The 24,164-nt window shown below is 31.8% G+C and overlaps 1 protein-coding gene across 1 annotated transcript in view; it reads right to left on the reverse strand.

Annotated features, from left to right (window-relative positions):
- The window catches only part of KLHL1 (kelch like family member 1), a 422,085-nt gene that overhangs the window by 150,242 nt on the left and 247,679 nt on the right, over positions 1-24,164 (reverse strand). The window contains exon 5 of the mRNA XM_017523615.1: positions 23,626-23,838. Within this exon, the coding sequence (XP_017379104.1) occupies positions 23,626-23,838 (213 nt within the window). The remainder of the gene's footprint in view (positions 1-23,625; positions 23,839-24,164) is intronic.

Here is a 24,164-nt window from a genome sequence, read left to right on the forward strand (position 1 = left end):
TTCCTTAAGTAAGAGTAGTACTGCATTAACAAAAAACGTAATTTAAAGGAGGGAATAGGAGCTATACCAAGCACAGCAATCACATCTATACCTTTCATCTGGTCAGGGAGTCCACTGCAAAATGGAAGGCGATATTAAATCAATACTTAAAGGAAAATAACTTTAAACATATTATAGACCAAAGAAAAAGTGCTAATTCTCTAAAGCTATATCCTTGGGCTATCACAGTTATGAAACATTCTCACATTCATGACAAAGTGACAAAATTTCATGTACTTCAATCATTTTTGTAATATTTCAAAAATATTTTTTGCTGTTGGATCTTGTGCTAAAAAAATAAACTCACAGAATTTGAATCTAAAAAACAAAATTGATTCCTATTAGAAGTGACAGTCCTTAGAGAATAAATGACAGTTTCATACCTAGTCTTTCAAGTTTTGTGCCTGACAAAATGAAAGCCATGAATAATAAAATATCTCGTAAGCTGCAGAAAAATATGATTTTTATTTCAATGTCTTGTAAATAGATCTAATACCAATAAAATAATTTTAGGTATTTGTATTCAGCAGTCTAAGACATTCCACAGGGAAACAATGATCACACTCAGTGCTAAATGAACCCCGAGCCTGTTTAAGGTGCTGGTGAAAGGAATGTGTTCAGTCATCACAGAACTTTGCAGCAAAACAATAAATAGTGAGCCCATGGCTAGGACTGTCAAACTGTACAGGGAAAATAGCAACTGCCTCATACCCAGAGAGCTTTGTTTGATCCTTCCCCACCTTTCAGACTTTATTTATGTTCAAAGACATACAGAGAGAAAAATGGTTATGCTGAAAACTTGGCAGTATGAGATAGTTTGTTCATCAAAGTTTGTAGAACTTTATTAGTAACTATTTGAGATGTGACTGCCAACTGCCTTAGTTTCCACAAGTAGGACTAACCCTATCATAGTCAATATCAACCTGCAGCCTGAAATAAATGTATCACCCGGGAGTAGATAGTTCCTCCTCTTACATTTAAAGTACCTTTTAAGTTAAGTTAAAAATAATTTTGGTAAAGAATGGAACCATGAAATTTTAAGAGACCGTAGTATTTCCCAGTCCATCCTACTGACATAACTACTATTCTGGCCAATTTATTTGAGGATATTTAAAAATGAAAGCAAAGCAGATACAACAGAGCATTCAAGTTTATCTTCCACAACTCTCATTTCAAAATGAAAACACAAATTAATGACATGCTAAAACTTACATCAGATACATCTGAATGATTCCTCCTCAAGCATTTGAGGAAATAAGAAAAAATGCATATGAAATAAGTAGCAGGTTCATTAATTTTATTCTGAATCAGAAATATTTGATTGCCTTAACATGAATAATAATTGGCTAAGTTGACAGTATAAGTAGAGAAGAATAATGACATAATCAAAAAAAGTAGAGCTCATAAAATTAACCCAAATGATAGTTCTTATTAGTAACAAGTAAAATGGATTTTGTGATGCTATAATTTTTGATTTTTATTTATTTAACATGGGTTTACTGTTCCTTAGTTTGAAATCTCAGAATTTTTAAAACTGAAATAAGTTAACCTTTTGCCCTATATGAAAATCACCTTCATCTTTAATGATTTAATTGCATCCCATTTGGACTCAGGACTTTTCATTCATTCATTCATTCATCCATCAAATATTTAGCCGAATATTTTGCCCAAGGTGCTATAATAGGTCTTGTATAACATGACATCATTTTCACATACCACTAATCTGTTTTACTCAAGTCCAACCTTCTCCCTGCTCCCACAAAACATCTTTAATTCATTTCTGTTTAGACTATATTTAAAAGTATACATTAGTTTATTATTGTTTGTAAGATATTATTCAATAAATTTAGATGAGTATGCCAAAAATTCTATAACTACTTTTAATCAATACTTTCCCCAATACTCTGAAGCACATTATTCTACATTTTATATGTTAGCTCTTCTGATCTCTTTCTTCTCATTGAAATAGATCTTGCTATTTTCTTAAGCCAAGCACATTCATCTTTCTCTCTCTCTCTCCCTCCCCCCCTCCTTCTGTCTCTTTATTTCTCTCTCTCTGTCTCCCTCTCTCACTGTCCTTTATGCCTGTTTCCTCCAAGCCTTCTATTAAAATATGACCCGAATCTTCAGAGTCTAGTTTGAGATTCTTTTACTTTCATGAGAATTTACTTCATCACTCAGGTCACAGTCAACATTTACTTTAATCAGTCATATCAGATTTTAAACAGTTACCCTATATGTAGTCACTTAAAGGCTTCATACACAGGCTAAATTATAAACTTGCAGAAAATCGGAAAACAAAATTTGTTATTTATTGTTGATAATAACAGAACCATAGGCCCCATGATTTGCTCAAGAACTATTTAAATGATGGATCATTTATTATCATTGTGTATCTATAAATTTATTTTAATAATTTATTCATTACTGAAGATTGAAGATATACAATACATAAGCAGAAATACGTTCAATATCACATCTCAAAGTAAATGCATAATAATAATTATAAATATTTGTCTATTAGAAACCTCTTGCTAAACAACCAACCAAATATCCATATTACTAAATGATTTATTCCAGATCCGGTAGATAGCATGTTTATTTCCAGTCACATTCAATAGCAAAAATATATTACAGAAATAATTTGGGCTCATAGACATCACTGCAAGGTGATATGACTCTTAACTAGGAAATATTAACCTGAATATTCCACTGAGGATTCAAACTCATATATTTAAATCTGAACTTATTCTTTCCCATTACTTTTCTTCTTCCTGTAATTGACTTGTCTCCTATTTTTATTGATGATTTAGGGTACTTAATTACCTGCAATTCTATTTTAAGCTTCTACTATTTAAGCTATTTCAAACTATTTTGGAGAATATGATATATGAATACATATTTCCAAAATTTGTTTTCCTTCCTGAGATCCCTGACTCATTGATAATTCCACTTAGCAAAGTTCTTTATCTCTTTGGTCAACTTCACATCCAAAGAGTCACCAATACTGTTAACTACTATAATATTGTCTATGACCCTTCTATTTCGCTGCTCCCAAATACTGTTGATCACTAAAATTCTGTCTATGACCCTTCCATTTCACTACTCCCTGTATATGACAGCTGGTATCAAAAATAATAATGTATAATAACTTCCCTAGTTGAAATTCTCATTAACACTTTTCTAAATTTTTGAGAAAGATCAATCATTTACATTATTATTTTTGATACCAGCTGTCATATACAGAATCCAAACTACTCCCACAGTGCCCTAAAACACACACATTGATCATTCATTGTCCTGCTGTCTTAATTCCTTGTACTACAACTGAAAGTATTTCCTAATGTAACTTAAAGCACCTGGTTCAGGCTCATTTGTCACTGTGCCTCCTGGTCAACCTTCTACATTGTCAAGGCTGTTCTATGCACTGTCCTTCACAAGATCAGTTTTCACGCTTTGTCTTTAATGTGACTTTTTTCCTCTTTTGAACTATCTGACTGAATCCTAGTTGAGTGTACTTGTTTTACCCTGTGTTTCTAAATAGTGTTTGAAGGTTATCCTTGTTTTATCTTTAAACAAATCTCTACAGAACCAGGCCTTATCTTCTACGTGTTCTGTAATTTCTTTAATTCTCAATTTATTACTGTACTGTTTATACTTAGTAGTCACCAATAGAAAAACATATATATACTACTTTTTTGATGCTTTTATAGGTAGCTGCCTCTTTTTTAAGTTCTAACTGTGTTTACTTAAATTTTAAGGTTGAAACTGAAATAGTATATTTTTATAAAATCTTGTTATTTGTAGTCATATTTTTCAAGAATTAGGAAAGGATATGTTCAAATATGCGATTTATCATGAGAAACTGTTATGTTTCCTTTAGTTCTTTTACAAAATTATTTCTGACTGTGCAGCACAGACTATAGGAATTGGTAAGCCATCTTTGCAAACTCACTGAGGAGTCAGACACAGACTCAAAATCAAAAGCATGTAAGCTGCACATTCATGCTTTTTGAGGACAGTGTGAGTCTTATGAAAGAAACACCTACTTCATCTGTAGCACTGGATTAATTGGAAACATTTCTGACATTAGAGTTGCATGAAGTAATAACTTTCATCATGTTAAATACATATTGAGTTATTAACAGAGCATTTGGCAAATATTTTTGCTGCATTGACACAATGAATCTTACCTTAGAATAAAACAATTAATAGATATTTGTATTTCCCTTGCTCCTTCCTTTTTCTGGACTCCTCTTTCTTTCTAAATATGTCTAGCATGCTCCTATGTCCCTATCCTCTATTACAGATCCTTCCTGTCCCAGACAAGCTCCCAAGTTATAATTTACGCTAAGTTTCTGGATCATCCTTTCTTGAAGAACTCATGTATCTGCAACTCATGAAGACTAAGATGATCAATTTCATTAATAAAAAAAATCATAGAAACATATAGTCAGGTAGTTTTACTAATTAATAGTCTGTAAAACTAATTGCATTTCAATACTTGAAATTATAACTTGAAATTGATGAACTGTAAAGGCTAAATGGGGTCTTAAATCATAACCTGGATTCAAACCATCTTGTTATGAGTAAAATGTTGTAAAATAGAAAAATTATTGTAAAATGCATCTATGCATATTACCCTGCATTTATGTTTGTTTTTCTTATTAGGAATTTCTCTGAATTAAGAGATAAGAGTAAGCACACACAGCCTTAGACTGACTAGCTAACAAGAAAAATATACTAATTTAATAGTCATCTTTAAGCATAGCTTCCTTTACAGAGATAAATCGGCAAGTCTTCTTTGCATTCCATCCAGAATCGTAATAGCCTCAAATCTGTAAAAAAGCATCCGACACTGTAAGAAATATTGAGAATTCTTCCCTTAATTCTCCCCCATTTTATTTCAGAAAAGTTAATTCTGTTGGTAGGATGGTCCCAGAAATACCTTGACACAAATCGTCAGGACAGCAATTGAAGAGATGACATTCTGTTGACTAATTGGAAAACAGAATTTTCTTCAACAATGATGTGGACCTAGTGTTAAACTTTTGTTTTGCTTTAGCCCTATTTCAATTATCTTTAACTAAAACCTTTTAATTTCACTCACACTAATTATAAGTTATCAGTCAGCATTTCGCTTCCTCGTTTCACTAAGAGAAGTTGGAGAAAAAATTTTAATCACTTTATATTTGCAGATTTCCAGCTTTCTTCAGATTTACTCTGATCAAAGCCCAACATAACTCTTTTGATCATCATCAGTGAAATAAGTTCCTGTGAAAACATCAAGGTAGATGCATCTTGCAAGTCAATAAGGGATTAAAATAATTCTCCCAAGTAAAGCAAATTCTACTGAGCATATGCTTTTCAGAGTTTTTAAAGTTTGGGTAGGAAATGAGTTGTTCAAACATCTTGACTGAAAAAACCTTCAGGAATAAATCAAAATATATCTATTAATCTTGATGCTAAAGGAATTAATAAAATTTAGAATGTGTTAAATCCTATACCAGCTACTTTGGAGTATGCAAAGATAATTTATTGGTTCCTAACTTAAAATAATTTATAATATAATTGAGCAGATGGTTATTATTTTCCAGTAATTACAGTTAAACAGCAGTACAGTAGGCTGTGCTGAGAAACTTCCTGTTATATCTTCATCTGAAAACCTAGTTTTCAGTTGGTTGACTTTTTCAAAACAAGAATTGTTAAACTACCAATATGGTTTGACTGTGTCTCTACCCAAATTTCATCTTGCATTGTAGTTTCCATAATTCCCACATGTCATAGGAGGGACCAGGTGGGAAGTATTAAATAATGGGGGCGTTCACCCTCATGCTGTTCTCCTGATAGTGAGTTCTCACCAGATATGATGGATTTATAAGGAGCTTTCCCCTTTTTGCTCGGCACTTCTCCTTACTGCCACCACATGAAAAAGGATGTATTTGCTTCTCCTTCCACCATGATTGTGCGTTTCCAGAGGCCTCCCTGGCCATGCTGAACTGTGAGTCAATTAAGCCTCTTTCCTTTATAAATTACCCAGTCTTGGGTATGTCTTTAGTAACAGCATAACAATGAAGTCATACAACTACTTACACTTCTGTTCTTTATACACCCCCCATCCCCCAACTTGCATAGCAGTGGAAAGTCATTGCAAGCAGCTACTTTCACCAATTTCATGCGGAGATACATGCTGGAAGATAAGTGCTTGAAGTGGTATTCACCAGTGAATGTGGTTATATAGTAAGTTTCTTATCATGAGAACCTGCTGTATTCTTACCATGCCAGATACAATGTAACTCTAGAAGAGCCTCACCTTGTTTTTCCTACATAGAACTGGATAAGGTATGTTGTTTTTGTTTTGTTTCATTTTTGCATCTGTATTTCATTTGTAAAATGGAGACATTACAACTTCTTCAAAGTCTGTAAGACTAAATAGAATATGGAGACTTTGCTTAGCATAAGCCTGAATAATAATCACTCAACCAATATTACTAACCCCTTTTTCCCTTTCCCTTCAATGCTGTCTTCTTGTAGATTTATAAAAACTATTCCAAATTAAATAAAGGGAAATTACTACCCATCTCAGAAAAAGATAATCCCATCCTGATCCTACAGGCAAAATATAACTTTGGAAATAGTTTTGATTGTTTAATCCGTAAAGTCTTTGATTTCTAACTTGTGATGCTATTAGTTTATCAGGCTGTCTTAGTCCATCATGCTGCTAGAATTGAATACCTGAGACTGGTTAATTATAATGAAAAGAGGTTTATTTGGCTCATAGTTTTGCCAGCTAAACTGGCCTGTAGAGGCATGGCACCAACATCTGCTTATGGTGAGGACTTCAGGCTGTTTCTACTCACGGAGGAAGGTGAAGGGAGCCAGTGTGTACAGAGATCACATGGCAAGAAAGGAAGAAAGAGAGAGGGGGGAGGTGCCAGGCTGCTTTTTAACAGCCAGCTCTCCTGGGAATGCACAGAGTGAAAACTAACTTAATGCCACAAGGAGAGCACCATACTATTCACTGGGGGCCCTCTTCCATAACCCAAAGGCAATCCACATTGGTGACTATAAGGTTTGGAGAGGTCAAATATCCAAACCACAGCACAGGCACGTAAGAACGGCTAAGGACTTAAGGAGATTTATGATTTTCTTGGCAAACTAGGGTAATTAGATAAATAGAAGTTTATATAATATTATTCCTCTGCATAATTTTATCAGCTTCTCTGAAATTATAAATGTTGTTTATTAATTAATGCTATTTGCATTTATGAGTTTCTGTTACTAACAATTTTGCTCTAGTTTCCAGAACACAAAATTATAATTGGTTCTTACATAGCCTTTTGAATATATTAAAGTGATCTATTTTTTAAAGCAAAACACTGTTATACGTGAAGGCCATAACTGCCAGAGGTGGAACAAGAATTCAGGGAAAATTCTTAATTGTAACACACAGTTTTTCATCTCTCAAGTACCTATGTTTGATATGGCACCAACTAGAAATATTGGAAAGTTTTTTACAAGAAAAAAATTGTTGACCATGAATATTTATAGAAAACATCTATTTGTACTAATAAATATATGTATAGGAATAGATGTATTACAAATAGGAATAACATATATATAATATTCTATATATATTAATATATATTATATATATAATATTCTATATATATTCTATCATATATATATTATATATATATAATATTCTATAATATATATGAATGCATTTATAATTATAGCAGAGATAGTATTAGTAAATAATATGCTAAAGTTGAAATCTATATTGAGAACTAAGGAATTGTCCATCAGTGGAAGTAAGTACTAGTCAAGAACCATAAAACAGACTATCTACTGGTTAGAGTGTAGAGAAACTTTGTGTCAGAGAGTGATGCCAGAACTGCTGCCAGACTAAGCATTTTATCACTAGTACTGATCATATATAGAGAGAGATAGATGGATAAATAGATCTATAGTTAGATGATACAGATATAGATACGCTATGTTTTGGTTAAATCCCCACCCTAAATCCCATCTTGATTTGTAATCCCCATAATTTCCATATGTCAGGGGCTAGGAAAGAGACCGGGTAGAAATAATAAAATCATGGGGCAGTTTTTCAGCTAGTGATAGTGAGTTATCACAAGATTTGTTGATTTTATAACGGGCTCTCCCTCCTTCACTCAGCAATTTTGTATCCTGCTGCCTCGTGAAAAAGGTCCCTGCTTCCCCTTCATCTTCTGCCACGATTATAAGTTTCCTGAGACCTCGCAAGCATGCTGAGCTGTGAGTCAATTAAAATTCTTTTCTTTAGAAGTTATTCAGTCTTGGGCAGTTCTTTATAGCAGTGTGAAAATGGATTAATATTATATATATATATATATATATATATATATATATATATATATGCACCTTACACAAAAGCAAGGACTCATCTCAGGAATAATAGAAGAAATTACTACGGAAAAGCTCAATCTATCATCTGAAGGCCTAAACAACATTAATATGATACCATCCCTGATTTATTCACCTGTTACTGAGTCACTCAATTGTTAGGGATTAGAAACAATCTCATCATTAGTTTCAAGCTATTTAGTGTGTTTATAGGTGTGATATAAATTTTGACTTAATTAATAAAAGGCCCATCCACTAATAGCAGCCACAAATATTACCCAAAATATATGTTAATAAATACACTGAGTGTCTATTAATCTTCAGTACTACACTAGGTACAATTGAGGATATGCAGTAGAATATATACTTTCTATAGACAAGAAACAAAAAATCTAAATGTGCAAGAAAGCATTTTCAGAACAAACAAGTAGAAAACCAACATGTATGAGCATACCAAGTATTCTTGTATTAAGCATGTGTAACTGACTCAATTTCTAATGGTAAGATACTCAGAAAAAGAGAATGTGAGTGGCGTAGTAAGATATTTGCCTCTTTTTAAAAACAATGAACAAATTTGCCTACATGATCTATGAATAATATAGCATAAAATTTTAGCATATATTTTAAAATGAATAATTTGAAGGGAACGTTTATAGATTCATGAATCCAAAGTCTCAGATATGTCTGGCTATAATCCTTTTAAGCTTTATAACATGAACAAATTACTCAGTTCCATTAATTTTCAATTCCTTATGTATAATTTTATTTCTCAAAACATTATATTAAAATGAGATCAAATATTTACAAATACTTTGTATATGTTTAAATCATGTATCATTGTTTAAAATTATTGTTCAAGTTTGATTAACACTATTTTAAAAAGACAGATGATATAGATAATAAAGAGCAATGTGTTTTCATTTTATGAGATTTATTGAACCCTATTAATTCCTAATTGTAATCAGATATCTTTAGAATTACAAAGTAAAAATAAAGTTACTACTAGAATTCTTACTAATAGAAACATTCTAAAGAAATTTGGATAAGTATAACCTAACATTTCACGTAAAATATTCCTAGGGGTGTTGTTTATAAATTCTGGTCAATTAATTATACCTTCTGTATGATATTGTCCATATGGTGGCTCTGATCACAATACACAGACAACAGTGAGATTCTAATCAACGGTAAGAGATAATATGTGTTAAAAGCAACTCTGAACTGTTTTAGATATGGCCCAAGTAATGCCAGCTGGTAAATATTATTTTATGTGATACTTTCTAATATTTTCGGTCTACCCTGTCAACTAATAAGTGAAATTACTTCATGGACCAATAATACAGCAAATTGATTTTAAATCTCTAGTATCCAGGTTATCTGTTGAGAAAATCTCAGTTTATTTTCTTTCTTTACCCTGTTCCTCTTTAAATTCTCCACATTTTTGTGGCTTTTGCTTCTAAATTTATATAGATATTTTATATGTCTATGAACATTTTGCTAATATTTCAAATTATCTCAATGTTTATCAGTTTTTAAAATAGCATCAGTGATTTCCTACTATACATATATTATGCAATGTTTTATAAACAAGTTCATGATTTAATATTTATTAGCTTTTAAAATAACATCAGTGGCTTCCTATTACATATATATGCAACATTTTATGCATATATATGCACACGTACACACACACACACACACGCACACACACACATATGCAATGTTTTACAAACAAGTTTATGATTTCATATTTGGTTCACCTAACCTCTTATCCTGTCCTCAAAGACAAGAAAAATAAAAGCAAATACTTGAAGTTGATTAGCAGTGAATATTACTGTTATTTAGTTTTATATTTGAATTAGAATAAGCGATGATAATCTTTTAAAACATGAGTATCACATAATAAGATAATAAAGATTTTTGAAGAAACTTTGTTAAAGAAGCAAATTACATATAAATTGTAATTAGAGGGAAAATCTTGATGTGGATAGAGGGAACACAGTTCTCTTTCATAATAAATATATGTAATTATACTGTTTTTAGACAAACACATACAGACACACACACACACACAGAGAGAGAGAGAGAGAGAGAGAGAAAGAGAAAGAGAGGGAGAGAGAGAAAGCAAATCTTAAAGAAAAGGCAGATCCAGGAACAAAATCTTGAACTTGGGATTCTGAGGTTCCATTTTTCCAAAGGCACAGTGCGATGTCAGATGGTAAAACAACACTTCCTAGTATTTTCATTTCTCTAGTTAAAATGTAACTACTAAATATCTTATACTTTCTGTATCTCTGAGTAGTGATTAGAATATATGAGAAACAGACAAGAGAGAGATCTCTCTCTTCCTCTTCTTACATAAACATTAGTCCTATTGCATTAGAGCCCCACTAATTGTCTGTTTCTTCAGAGGAAAGGACATGTGAGGGCACAGCAAAAAGGTGGCTGTCTGCAAGCCAGAAAAGAGCCCTCACCAGCAACCAAATTTGCTGGCACCGTGATCTTGGATTTTAGCCCTCACTGTGACAAAATACATTTCTGCTGTTTAAGCCACCCAGTCTATAATAGTTTATGTAAACCCAAGCACACTAATACACTTGATTTACCACAATCTAAGCAAAAAGTATGTTTTTATGTTAAAACTTATCTTTTGTTCTCTGTGTATTTTTAGCTACCTTTCAAAATTATTGTCCAGGTTTGCAATGTAATCACTAAAATGTTTTTATTGCACTCTAGTGCAGTTTCTTAAAGACCTCCTGTAAAGTTCATGATATTTCTCAGTACTTAGTCTTATGAATTTGTATTGTCATTTTCCATATGTCATAATTACTTACTTTTGTTTTTGGTTTTTCTCATATATTCTAATCACTACTCAGAGATACTGAAAGTATAAGATATTTAGTAGTTACATTTTAACTAGAGAAATGAAAATACTAGGAAGTGTTCTAAACCAAGTCTTGGTCTAGGAAGCAAATAGAATAGAAAACCATAAATACAAAGAAAGCTATAAATACAATTGCAGAAAATTAAAACAAAAGAGGATCCTGGAATAAGAGTAGAAGACAGTAAAATATTAAGGTCTGAAAACATATGTCATTTGCTTCTCACTTTTATCTCCTAGGGGAATCTGGTGTTGAATGAATTCTGAATACAGTGTATATGAAAAAAACATAAGAAGTAAAAAATTTTGTATTTTTCATGTTTGGTAAAACATGGACTTCAGCTTGTAAAACTTCTTTTATACTTGAATATGTGATATTTATTTGCGTTTCATGATTCTTAAATATAAATAGTCAATACTGTGGAGCACTGAATGAATGAATTAATCTGTTTTTGTTTCAATTGTCACTTTATCGATACAAATATTCATGTTCAATGTCTATTGGATAATGCAAAAACAGAGTCAGTTGTTCTTGCAACAGAAAATTTCTTTCCATATGGTTCCTCTCTGGACATCTGTATTCCAACATCTTGCATTCACTTCAATTTAACCATCAGTAATAATTCATTCTCAATAGTATTTTAAGATTGTATTTAGGCTGATATTCTCATCTATTGAGCTATGAACCTTGTCTTGAAATTGTTTTATGTATTGTACATAATAATCAGTTGTTAGTTATTAGTAACACGTTGAAAAACTCAAATTACATAAGATGTTATAAACAATACAATTATTTATACTTAGATTTATCTCAAAGAACAGGGTCACGAAACACTAGAGTGTCACCCAGTCAATGTTATTCTGAAAAAAAATTTGTTTTTTGAAAGAATATAATTTTTATACCATCTATTTGTTACTCTGGGGATTTTTATACAATTAAAGAAGGAGGGTGATCTTGTTTACTGGGGGAAAACTGTCATTGTCATAAAAAAGAGTAAAATGATGACAATTCTATTCTTCTGTGAAGAATAATAGCCTCTGTTATTAAAGCACTCATCTGAAAAAATACATAAAATATTATACTTTTAAGAAAAATCATTGTTACCTTCACATGTAAACATATATGCATCACATTGATATATATTTATATGCATATATACACACACACAAGAAAAATCAAAACTTTGAAATTTAAATATACCAAAATGATGAATTTCTAAAAGCCAAATTTTAATTACTTTCAGCATGTTTTGCTGTTAATTAAGTTGTGTTTCATGTTTCCTGGTTTTCCAATATTTTATATAGGATCATATAGAAACCTGAAATAAATTTTTCAAATATAATTACTGGTTCAAAAAAATATTCCATATCCACAAGGTAAAGACTACTAATAAAGTTCAAAGTAATCTGTTTAAAATTTAACTATACACTGATAAACAATTGTTTTCAAAAATCCTTTACATTGCAAGATGCAGCCTATTATTAAGCCCCTAATATATGCCAAATATTGGAGATAAAAATCTTAAGGAATGTACAACATATTGGGGCAAGAAGACACATAGCTCTAAATAATCTAAATAAAATATTATGGATTATAGAAAGGGTGTTAAAACAGAATGCTACAAGAACCCTGAGGAAGAGCACCAGAAGTGGACTAGGAAGTCTTTCTTAGGAAACTGAATCTTGAGTTTTTTGTTTTGTTTCATTTTGTTTTCAGATAAAGTATCTTGCTCTGATGTCCAGGCTGGAATGCAGTGGTGTGATCATAGGTCACTGTAACCTCGAACTCCTGGGCTCAGGTGAGCCTCCTGCCTCAGCCTTCCGAGTAGCTGCTACTATTGGCATGTACCACCACCCTCACATATTTTTATTTTTATTATTTTTTTTGTAGAGATGGGGTCTTGGTACATTGCTTAGGCTGATCTCAAACTCCTGGCCTCAAGCCATTGTCTTGCCTCAGCCTCTCAAAGTGCTGGGATTGTAGGCCTGAGCCACTGCACTGGGCCCTGAGTTGAGCTTTTAATGATAAACCAGGTGTTAATTAAGTGTATATGTCTAAGTATGAGGGCCAGGGTATGGAAGTAAATGCAGGAAGGCTTGTCATGTACTAAACCAGAAATATTTTCAAAAGACTATGTTGCTTTCTACAAGTAGTTTAATAACCATTTTAAATGTAGTTATTAAACTACTTGTAGAAAGCAACATAGTAAATGTAGTTATTAAACTACTTGTAGAAAGCAACATAGTAAATGTAGTTATTAAACTACTTGTAGAAAGCAACATAGTAAATGTAGTTATTAAACTACTTGTAGAAAGCAACATAGTCTTTTGAAAATATTTCTGGTTTAGTACATGACAAGCCTTCCTGCATTCACTTCCATACCCTGGCCCTCATAACTAAGAACATACATGATTCTAATAATATAGTATATTATATACATGTAAATGATGTGTGCATTCCAAGTCATTGGACATTAGGATTTAATTTGTGTTTTTTCAAAATTTACTCAAGAGGGAAGGCATTGTGAAGAATGATTACAGATTGGGGAAGATGTCACAGGAGTTTGGCAATTTACGTGAATTCCACTGCACAAAAATGATAGGGCCTAAGCTAAAGGCAATAATATCATACACAGTAAGGAGATTTAAAACATTTTAAATGTGCGCATTTTTAAGACAACAGAATTTCTTGGTGACACAAGGAGTGAGAAAACAATAGCTGTTGAGAAAACTTTTATTTAAAGAGAAAATACATTTCTAGGCATTGTTACTGGACATGGAATCAGGACAAAGTGTCATTTCACTCTCCTAAGAAATTGATCAATCAGATGAAATGGGCATTTACTATTTAAACAGATCTTTATATTTTAGGCATAATTTATTTATCTGCCCGATTTTATGTGTATTTTAGCATATTCTGAGAATAATGAATAATAGCATGAATGGATATTACCATGAGTTGAAATCTAATGGTCAGAATAAAAATTCCATCTTTTATTTTTATAATAGGTGAATAGTATAAGTGACTACTCACTGAAACCAGATTTGGGGTTTTATTGTGATTAAATATTCATTACTCCCTAAATTCTTACCTCATATTTGCCATCTCTTATTCTTCACCTTCTTTTGAAAAGAGTACAGCACTTACACGGAATTGTAGCGAATTGAGAAGTTGTTTAATGGTTTGGAAAACCTGCACAGTTGACTGACTCGAGAATAACACATTCATTATTATTTATGACTCTATTTCCAGGTTTTCTTAGGTTAGCTTATTGAATTCACTGAATATCTGGTTTTCCAGCTCAGCAAAGCCAATTTTGTGATAGACAAACTCAAAGAAATTAAAGAAAGCTGATTTTTAATAGAAAAAACCTAAAACACCCTTAATTTAGTATCATTTGCTGTAAAGGAAAACCCATTACTTATTAACCTTTACCATGAAGAATCCCCAAACTAAAAACATCATCTAGGACAGTGATTTCCTAGTGTTTCTGTGGATCTTCCTTTGCATGAGTGTTCAGTAGATGTTACTTGGAATAAATGTTTTACAGGAAAGCCAGGGATTCCACTAGTTAGGGTTAAGTCCATTTTTAATTAAAATACATAAAATATTATACTTATAAGAAAAATCATTATGTATGTTATCTTCATATATAAACATATATGCATAAATGTATCGCATTGATAATTTGCATATGTATATATGTATATGAGAGAATTAAAATCACTGGAAAAAGTCTAATGATTTAAATGGCTTTTGCTTTATTGCAGCTGTCTCATCTTTTTCTTACAAATTATTATATCTTATATTGTCATCATTTTAATATAAAATATAAATTTAAAAAATGAAATTTAATGTTTGAGAAAAAAATAATTGCTCTTGTACTTTGTGGCCCCTTGGCAAATGCTATATATAATAACCTGTATATGTAAAATTGCTTATGGACCATTTCAATTTTTAAGTTTAGTTGTTGTTTTATGGAGTGAACTTCATTTTTCTGATATATTATGCTAGCAATGAAAATCTAACAGTATTTCTATGTAACAAATCTGTTGTTTTAATATACTACCGAATTAGGTATTAAAGGAACTTGGACATATCTACATTGTATAAATTTATCTAATAGGGTGACAAAATGAGATATTACATTTTATTCAAGTTTGCCTTCTCCTTTTCCATTTAATAAAGGAATTTTAGTAAAGTCTGGATTAATATGCTCTAATCTCTCTTTATGGCAGTGTTCTTAGCCTCCACCATTAGATTCATTGTAACATAAATGTATAGAGATTTCTCTCACATTCCAGACAAATAACATACCAACATATAGCATAAATACCTAACGTAGATGATGGGTTGATGGGAACAGCAAACCACCATGGCACATGTATACTACCAAGGTAACAAACCTGCACATTCTGCACATGTATACCAGAATTTAAAGTACACACAAAAATAAGTGAATAAAGCTAAACTTCCTAAGACAAAGAATAAACTTGTATTTGTTTACTCAGTAAAAATCTGAGTACTGTCTATGCCAGGAACTTTTGAAAAGAACTTTAAATTTGTATTTCTCAAAAATATAGTTATGAAAAATGAAAACTAAACTAAGCAAGAAAACAGTAGGTGAAATTTCTAAGAACAGTAAACATTTAAGCTGAAATGTGGTTAATAAAAAGACTTGGTCATGATGGGTGCCTACCTTCTAGGCAAGGGAGTCTCAGTTGAGGGGTGTAGTGGGGCAGTTCATCCTAACAGGTAGGAGGATGTAATCAGTAATTGTTTAGAATTGGCAAGATATAGTATTCTGACAAATAACAAAATATTTTTTAAAAAACTATCTCTAGACCATGCACCTCCCTTTAGTGTTTCCCCTTTCACAGTGTGTGCCTACCATCCTCTCCCATTTAAATGCCTTTGCTTCTAGTCCTCAGAATCAGCTGATACCAGTGGACTGTAGTCCTCTTCCCTTATCTCTTTATACTCACTATTTTGATGATATTGTGTTAGGCTATGTATTTAAATTATGTCTATATGCTGTCAGTCTCCTAATTAATAACTTCTGGCCACCCTTTTACAACTCCTAAATGATGTATTCAACTATTTACTCAATATCACCACCTAAAATATTAAAGTAGTTTAATTAATTAATTCAGTTTTCCAAAATCTTAAAATCACTGGAAAATGTCTAATGATTCAAATGGCCTTTGCTTTATTGAAGATGTTTCACAGTATTCCTTTTTCTTATAAATTATTGTACCCTATATTAATGTCATCATTGTAATATAAAATATAGATGCATAAAAACTGAATTTTCTTTAATGTTTGAGAAAAATGACTGTTCTTGCACTTTGTGGCTTCTTGGTAAATGTTACGTATGATATTCTGTAGTAGGTAAAAATACTTATAAACCAATTTAATTTAGGTAACCCTGACTTTCTCAAGAAACAGAAGTTCAGTGTGGCTGAAGAATACTGAGAGCTGGCAGGATATGAGTTCAGAAGAGTAGCCTTGTGGTAATTAACGTAGGGCCTTGTACGATAGGGATATTAAGATTTTATCCTAAGAGCATAAATCTTGTTCAGTAGTTAATTGGGCATTTGAATCTGTTTTTCTGAAGAAGTTTAGGACTACAGGTACATTTTTTAAATAATTTGTTTCTATATAGCATTTAAAAATATAGAATTAAATGATACCTTCTACACGAAAAAACATAGTGTCCTGGGGCGCTTCAGCATCAGAGGGTAGAACAAATTTGCAACAATAGTTGAGCAAGCATGACCAAATCAACTGTGGCAAACACCACTGAGATTGGGGAAAAAATTATACCACTGAGGTGTTTGGTGATTTTCGTCAGTGGAAAGATTGATTAAAGTAGGTAGAAGAGAGAATGATGGTTACATTAAAGTAAATTTAATAATTATAAACGTAACTACATATTATATTAGAAAGGCAAAAGAGAATTAGAACAGTTAATGAAAATCAATATGACTAGTTTTGTATGTTTGAAACAACAGAACTTAGTAAATTGATTGGAATTATCCAAAATAGATTAAAAATTGATACAATCGATACTATAAGAAATGCTCATTACAGTAGAGGAAACCCTGTGGCAAGAAAGATGGGATGAAAAACAGAGCCACAGGAATCAGCCCTTGATTCAAGCAGAAACACAATGTATTGTAAAAAGAAAAATACTGTGATTATGTTCCAGCTTCTTCTCTACTCTTTTTGCTATACCAAAGTAAGTAACATGCATATGTATGAGTTTGTGCATGTGAATGTCCTTGCGCATCTTTTATTTTATTAATACCTCTGCTGACTTAAAGCTTGCTAACAAAACACTGTAGGTTCTTAAATTTTGTAACTTGAATGGTGACTGTCACAAAGGGCTAAATGATCATGAATCAAAGTATTATTTAAGATAAATTTATTGATCTTAGAAGCATTATATATTATCTATGTATTTCTGTTTTAAAGGCATTGTTTTTAAGATTTCTTTTGCAGAAAATTGAAAGTATTCTTTTTTTTCTTACTCCTGCAATGTGGCTTTGTAGAGAATACTATCTCAATAATGATGGCCTGGTATAATCATTAACTAATTAGCCAGCAAATCAAAGGGTGAAAAAAATTGAAACAATGACTGTTAATGGATTGTGTTAGTAGGCTTGATTAATTATTTTGGCCTTACTCATTTGTAAGAAATTAAAAGTTTTAATTTTTTCCCTTGTAAAGATAACATGCAGAATGCATTAAACAGTGAGGATTTATGCAGGTAGCCTTGGAGACCCTTATCAAAGAGTAGTTTGAGGAAGTAAAATCAAACAAAACTTATAAATTTCTTGAGTTTAATATGCTCTGTATATTTTACACTATAATTTGAAAGAGCTCTATTTATATTGATTTACTCTTTGTAACTTTTTTAAAAAATCAGATTTTTTAGTTGTAGCTATAATTTTTATAGTCAGTATGTCACTGGTATCTGATCAGTAGTCACTTTTCAAATGAAAAATGTTGGATACCTCACCCTTCCTTCTTGTATTGCTATTACTACCACAAATAATATTTTGGAATAATTCATTCAGCTTTACACAGAAAGACTTAATTCATGTAAAGCAGAGGCAGCATCTATCGTCTAAAGTTACATACATGGATGTCCTTGTTATTTTATTGTGTTTGTTATTAGATTCCTGTTCCTCTAAATCTAGGCAATATTCTATTATTTCATTGCAAGTTTTTTTCCTTTTATCTTTTGCTACAGAAAATAAATGTACATGCACATAAACACTCACAAATACACACAGACACACACACACACACATTGCTATATATTTGTCTTAAGAATCAAGAGGTTTGATTGTTAGAAAGTATGAAAATTTTTTTTTGTCTTAAAAGGGTTATCCCTTTTAAGGGATATAGCATACCAGTTTGTACCATACCGGCCTGGTGCGGTGGCTGACCAACGTGGCCAAACCCCATCTCTACTAAAAATACAATATTACCCAGGCAGGGAGGCAGGGAGGCAGGGGTTGTAGTTAGCCAAGGCTTTGCCACTGCATTCCAGCCTGGGCAACAAGAATGAAACACTCTCTCTCTCTCAAAAAAAAAAAAAAAGAATACCAATTCTGAGATAGGAAACAGTTTATCTGTATATCTCCAACTTTGTAAGTAAACTCTGATCATGATAAAACTGAATTTCCCTGAGCACCTTTTGACTTGAGAATATGTAGAATTACATTCTCTCGATTTTTAAATAACATACTTTTACATTTTAAGCCATTCATTACAAAGTAGTATAGCAAAAATCTGATATTTATTGGGGTTTTAAAAATTCATGTATAAGTATTTAAGTACATCCTACAAAGAAATATTTTATAAATTCAATTAAAATCAGTGGAAATAATTGTTATAAAATGTTAAAACATGTTATTTATTTTATAGAAACATGGTATTTTGTTGAATCTCAGAAAGAGAAATAGAGTAATAAGTAAATCAAATCCGGTAGCCTCTAAGTAAACTATATCTATATCTATATATATATTTTTCAGTCATTCTCTAAAAATGACAGAAATGTCTATATGTTTTACAATACTGCTGAAATTTTGAGGCCTCAGGCTATTCAGGAAAAATATGAAAACCATTACATAAAATTCCATTCATAACTTATTTTTTTAAATGGTATAATTCATTCTTTGAATATAACTCAGTTATCTATTGCTATCATTTTGCCTTTTTCTCTGGTGCTGTCTATAGCAAAGTCAAATAATTGAATTTATGTCAGTATTAGCTGTTATATTTCAATAGGGGACAGAGAGAAACAGTGATGCTTCTGAGTCTTTTGTATGCCTTGTCTTCCTTTCCTAAGCTGCTTTTTTCTACCACTGCTCTAATCTAAAATCCATATCCTCTTTGTTATATTTTCTGCACCAAATTACCATACTTAATGTGCTAATTTATAACTCATAAAGAAATGACAAAGCCCAGATACACATAATGGGCCTACTAATAAAACACATGGGAGTAGAGAAATGATGGAACTGAAATATGTCCAAGTCAAGTTGGTCAGTTGCCTCGTGAACACAAGAGAAGGCTATTACTGTAAGCTAAATTAATTTTTGGCGCTAATCATTCTTTTAACATGTTCTCTTTGTTGATGAAGTTTCTGTCATTGTTTTAATTTTTACTCTTTACTCTAGAAATGTTTTCATGCATTTACTAAGTACAATCATAGCTACTCCTTGGTATAAAAGTACTTACAGGTTATAGAGTTTAACTCAATCCTGGAAACATCTATTTTTTAATTAATTTATTTCTGTCTTAAATACCTTTGAAAATCTTTTTGATTTTTTATACTCGTCTTGGTCCGCACTTTGTTATGTTTTGGTGAGGAATTTTGTAAGCAGCTCACATTGACTCTTTCAAATATTGTTCTCTCACTCACCTGAAATTGATTATTTACATCTGCAGGAATTACCTTACAAACACACAAAACAAATTATCAAGTCTCCTTCAAAAACTGGTCCAGAGCACTGTATCCTTTTGAAAGTAATCCCTTACCTTACCAGAAAAATATAGACTCTGGCCTCCTTTAAATATTGCTAGTATTTTAAAATATAATATTGTGTTTTACTACACATTAATTAAATAATATATATGTTATAATATGCATAACATATTACATGTTTGTATATATACATGTAAATATGTACATGTATGTGTACACATATATGTGTATATATAGAGGGGGAGAGAGACATACAGAGAGAGAATGAGACTGATGATTGAAATTATGTCATTACTTCAGTAGTACATAAGACTTTGAATCATGGTAGTTTTAACACTTCTACTCTCATTTATACTGTAGTATTGCTGTGACATATTCTCCAAATAACCTCCCCTACCATTATAACTCTTTTCTATTTTTTTCCTATTTTTCTCTCATTCATCTAATACATTGTGTTTGAAATTCCACGTATTTTGTCTTCCCTTGGTGGCACACACAAACATCTCATGTGCATGTGTAAATACTCACGACACATGCACACAAATCACTTAAAATTATAAAAGACCTATATATTAATCACTGGAAAAAAGCATGGGCAAACCTTATATTAATGAATCCAAGATCAGCAAAAAAATGTTTCTTGACCATTTGAATAGCTTTTCATAAGGACCCAAAGGTGTTTAGCAGCTTTGAAAGTCCATGTGCAAGTCTGTAATATCCTTTACTCAATTAAACTTTTTTTTTCACACTGGTTGGACATTGAGGTAAATATGAAACAACCCTAAATAAATATTACACTCTTTTCCCCTTAGCGAAAGAAGAACCACATTGGTATCACATAAAACTGGAGTAAAATCTGATCTTTAAAACTAAAATGATGATAATCACGCAGATTCTCAAAGTACTCATTTGTCAAATGGGAATAACAGTATCTACTATGTGGCAATTTTATAGAAATTAAATGAGATAAAATAGTTTGGTATCTAAAGAAATAAAGGCCTGTAAGTTCCTATCATATCGCTGTTCTTCCATCCTCAGTGTCTTTAAAAAAAACCTTCAAAATTGATGAATTCAGGATATTTTTAAGATCTTCCAAGTTAGAGAGAAAACAGGGAAATAACATTCATTATTGGAGAAATACCTGTGTATCTTCACATCTGGCCAGCCTATGTTTGCAGGAAAACCAGATTTTCTACTAGCTCTATGAACTTTGAAAATCACTTAACCTCTTTGAGCCTAATACTTCCTCTGTGCAATACAATTAATAATCTTTACTTTGCATATGTTTTTATGATTAGAAATATCTAATATGCTTATAATGACATATAATTAATTAATGTTATAGAAGTGATAGCCTCTTTTTTATACAAAGACATTTTATAAACAGAAAATATTTTCATTCATTCCTCCTGCACATCTGTTGTTTGAAAGTACATATAAAGTTACAATGTGCAATAGCTCCAATTTGAAAGATGAGGAATGGAGAATAGTCATATGCTACATTTATGTCAACTGCACACTGTTTAAAAACTTTTAATAATTACATCTAGAGTATTTTATACCTTAATTTTAATAAATATTACTTCACTAAGCAAGATATAGCAATTGAACGAATAAGAAATAAAATTCCATGTATAATGAATAGCCTTAGGAACCAATAAGGCAACAGAACATCTCTGATATGATGTAACCATTTAATGACATGCACAGGTGGCAGCATCTCCCCATATCTGATGACAGAAGAGTAGGAAACGAGGGTGTGAAAGAATGACGTACCCTGAGAAGAAGAATCTAGTCACGTTCGTGACCTATCCTAATATGTGTCCTACTACTTCTGATTTTGTTCACCAATATAACTCGAAACAACCCACATTTCAACCAACAGTTGAAGTGGGTAGAGAATAATGGCTATGCCAGAGTCAGAGGTACCCAGTCATAGCATCTGTCATTAACTGATAATTATCATTGGATCTCTGACTAATAGTAATCATTGGCTATTTCTTTCCCAAAAGATTACTCCCTCAGACTCTAATAAATGCTACATGGCATTAGAACCTAAGTTGGGAGATTTGCAAATTTCAGCGCTTGGCATCAAAATTTCTTCTTTGCCTAGCAAATGTGTGTTTCCTCTTCTTTGTAAGAGCCTGTTGTTAAGATAGGCTCACATAATTTGAGTTCCATAAATCATTTTTCTCTGTTGTTTCTCCTGTACTCATCTCAGCAGCCAAAGGAAACATAATTATTACCTTATTTATAAAGCTTCTCTTTTTTTGGATTATGGTAATGTGTTTCTAACTTTCCAGTTTTTAAATATGACCACAAATCCCACTTCTACACTTACTGTTAACACTTCATACTTGCCTTCTGTTCTTTTATTGTGTCCTAATTCTCTTTTTTACATTTTTAATAACATATGGATTAGCAAAAATGTCAATTGTGATTTGGATTCAAATGAGGAATCTAATGAATAATAGAAGCCTCTCATCTCCCCATCACAAATTATATACACAAACAAGTTTACCCATCAATTTCGAGGCTAAGGTCACCTTCAAACTTATTTTTGGACAAATTTACCAGCCAGAAACACTGAATTAACAATGCTGTACATAGAAAATTTCGTAGCAAGTTAAATATACAAGACTCAGAATGAGAGAGAACTAGCCACTCCTCCTCTAAGTTGAGCAAACTTAATGTTTTAATCAATTTTTCTGTACCCTATTTAACTCATCAATAAAGTTAAGTTGGTTCACTTGGTGTCTAGAGGCTCTTTAGCTCCAATTATTAAAGGTTCCATAATTCTAATTGCTAAGTACTATTAAATCACAACTCTCTACTATTCAGGATGTTTTACTCCTCTGCAGAAGTTGAAATATCATGCATCAAGTCATTGAAAATCACACAGAATATGTATTTACATCAAAGAATGATCACATATTGAGTCTTAGGTGAAATAATAGATAGATAGGAGACATTGTATTATGAATGGGTGTTTTACATATATTATCTAATAGATCTCAATGAAATTTTGTATGGCAGTATGATTACATTTTATAGATAAAGAAACTGAATATCAGAAAAATTAAATGATATTATCATGATCATACAAATGACTATAAGTGCCAGAGATGGGATTTAGATCCACAACCCTTCATCACACATCATTTTCCCCTATCAAATTTAACTTAAAAATGGTATTTGACAAATACATTAAAAAAATGTAAATACATAATGAAAAATGTGTTTTGATGTTTACTTTTAATGTAGGGTTTTTCAGTACATTGAATCTATTCAAACAGCATCACACATCATTACCTGTGGTGGAAGCAGTGGCAACCTTATAAAGGCAAGAAGCATGCTCAGGTCATTGCATCTCCTCTGCATGTCATACTTGACCCACATCATCAATGCATGGAAGATAGTTTCTTCATCAGGAACGTTTACATCATCACTGGCCAGCAGTTTATGGAGCTCCTCAGCTGGAAGGAGTAAAAACTCTTGATTTCTGATAACTTCCATTATGTTTTCCTGCAGGGAGAAAACATCTTGGCATAAATTCTGCTTTACTTTTATTTAGCTAGTAAAGCATTTCAGAAAGAAATAAGAAAAGTAGTCAATAACCTTTGTTCTCATTGTAACATAATCCTTGAGACTCAATCCTTCAGAAACTAGAAGCTGTTAAGATGAAAGCATTGTAATTGTAATTGAAGTGTAAATGTATCCTAGACAGCACAGATCTTGTAATAACTGGAGGATTATAATGCTGAGCTTTGTTATGCAGGTAGGATGTACTAAGTGATTAAATGTTAAAGTTTCAAGTGTACTGCTATATAAGATTTGGTGAATAGGAAAAA

Source organism: Cebus imitator, unplaced genomic scaffold (assembly GCF_001604975.1).
Source record: "Cebus imitator isolate Cc_AM_T3 unplaced genomic scaffold, Cebus_imitator-1.0 Scaffold29, whole genome shotgun sequence".
Lineage (NCBI taxonomy): Eukaryota > Metazoa > Chordata > Mammalia > Primates > Cebidae > Cebus > Cebus imitator.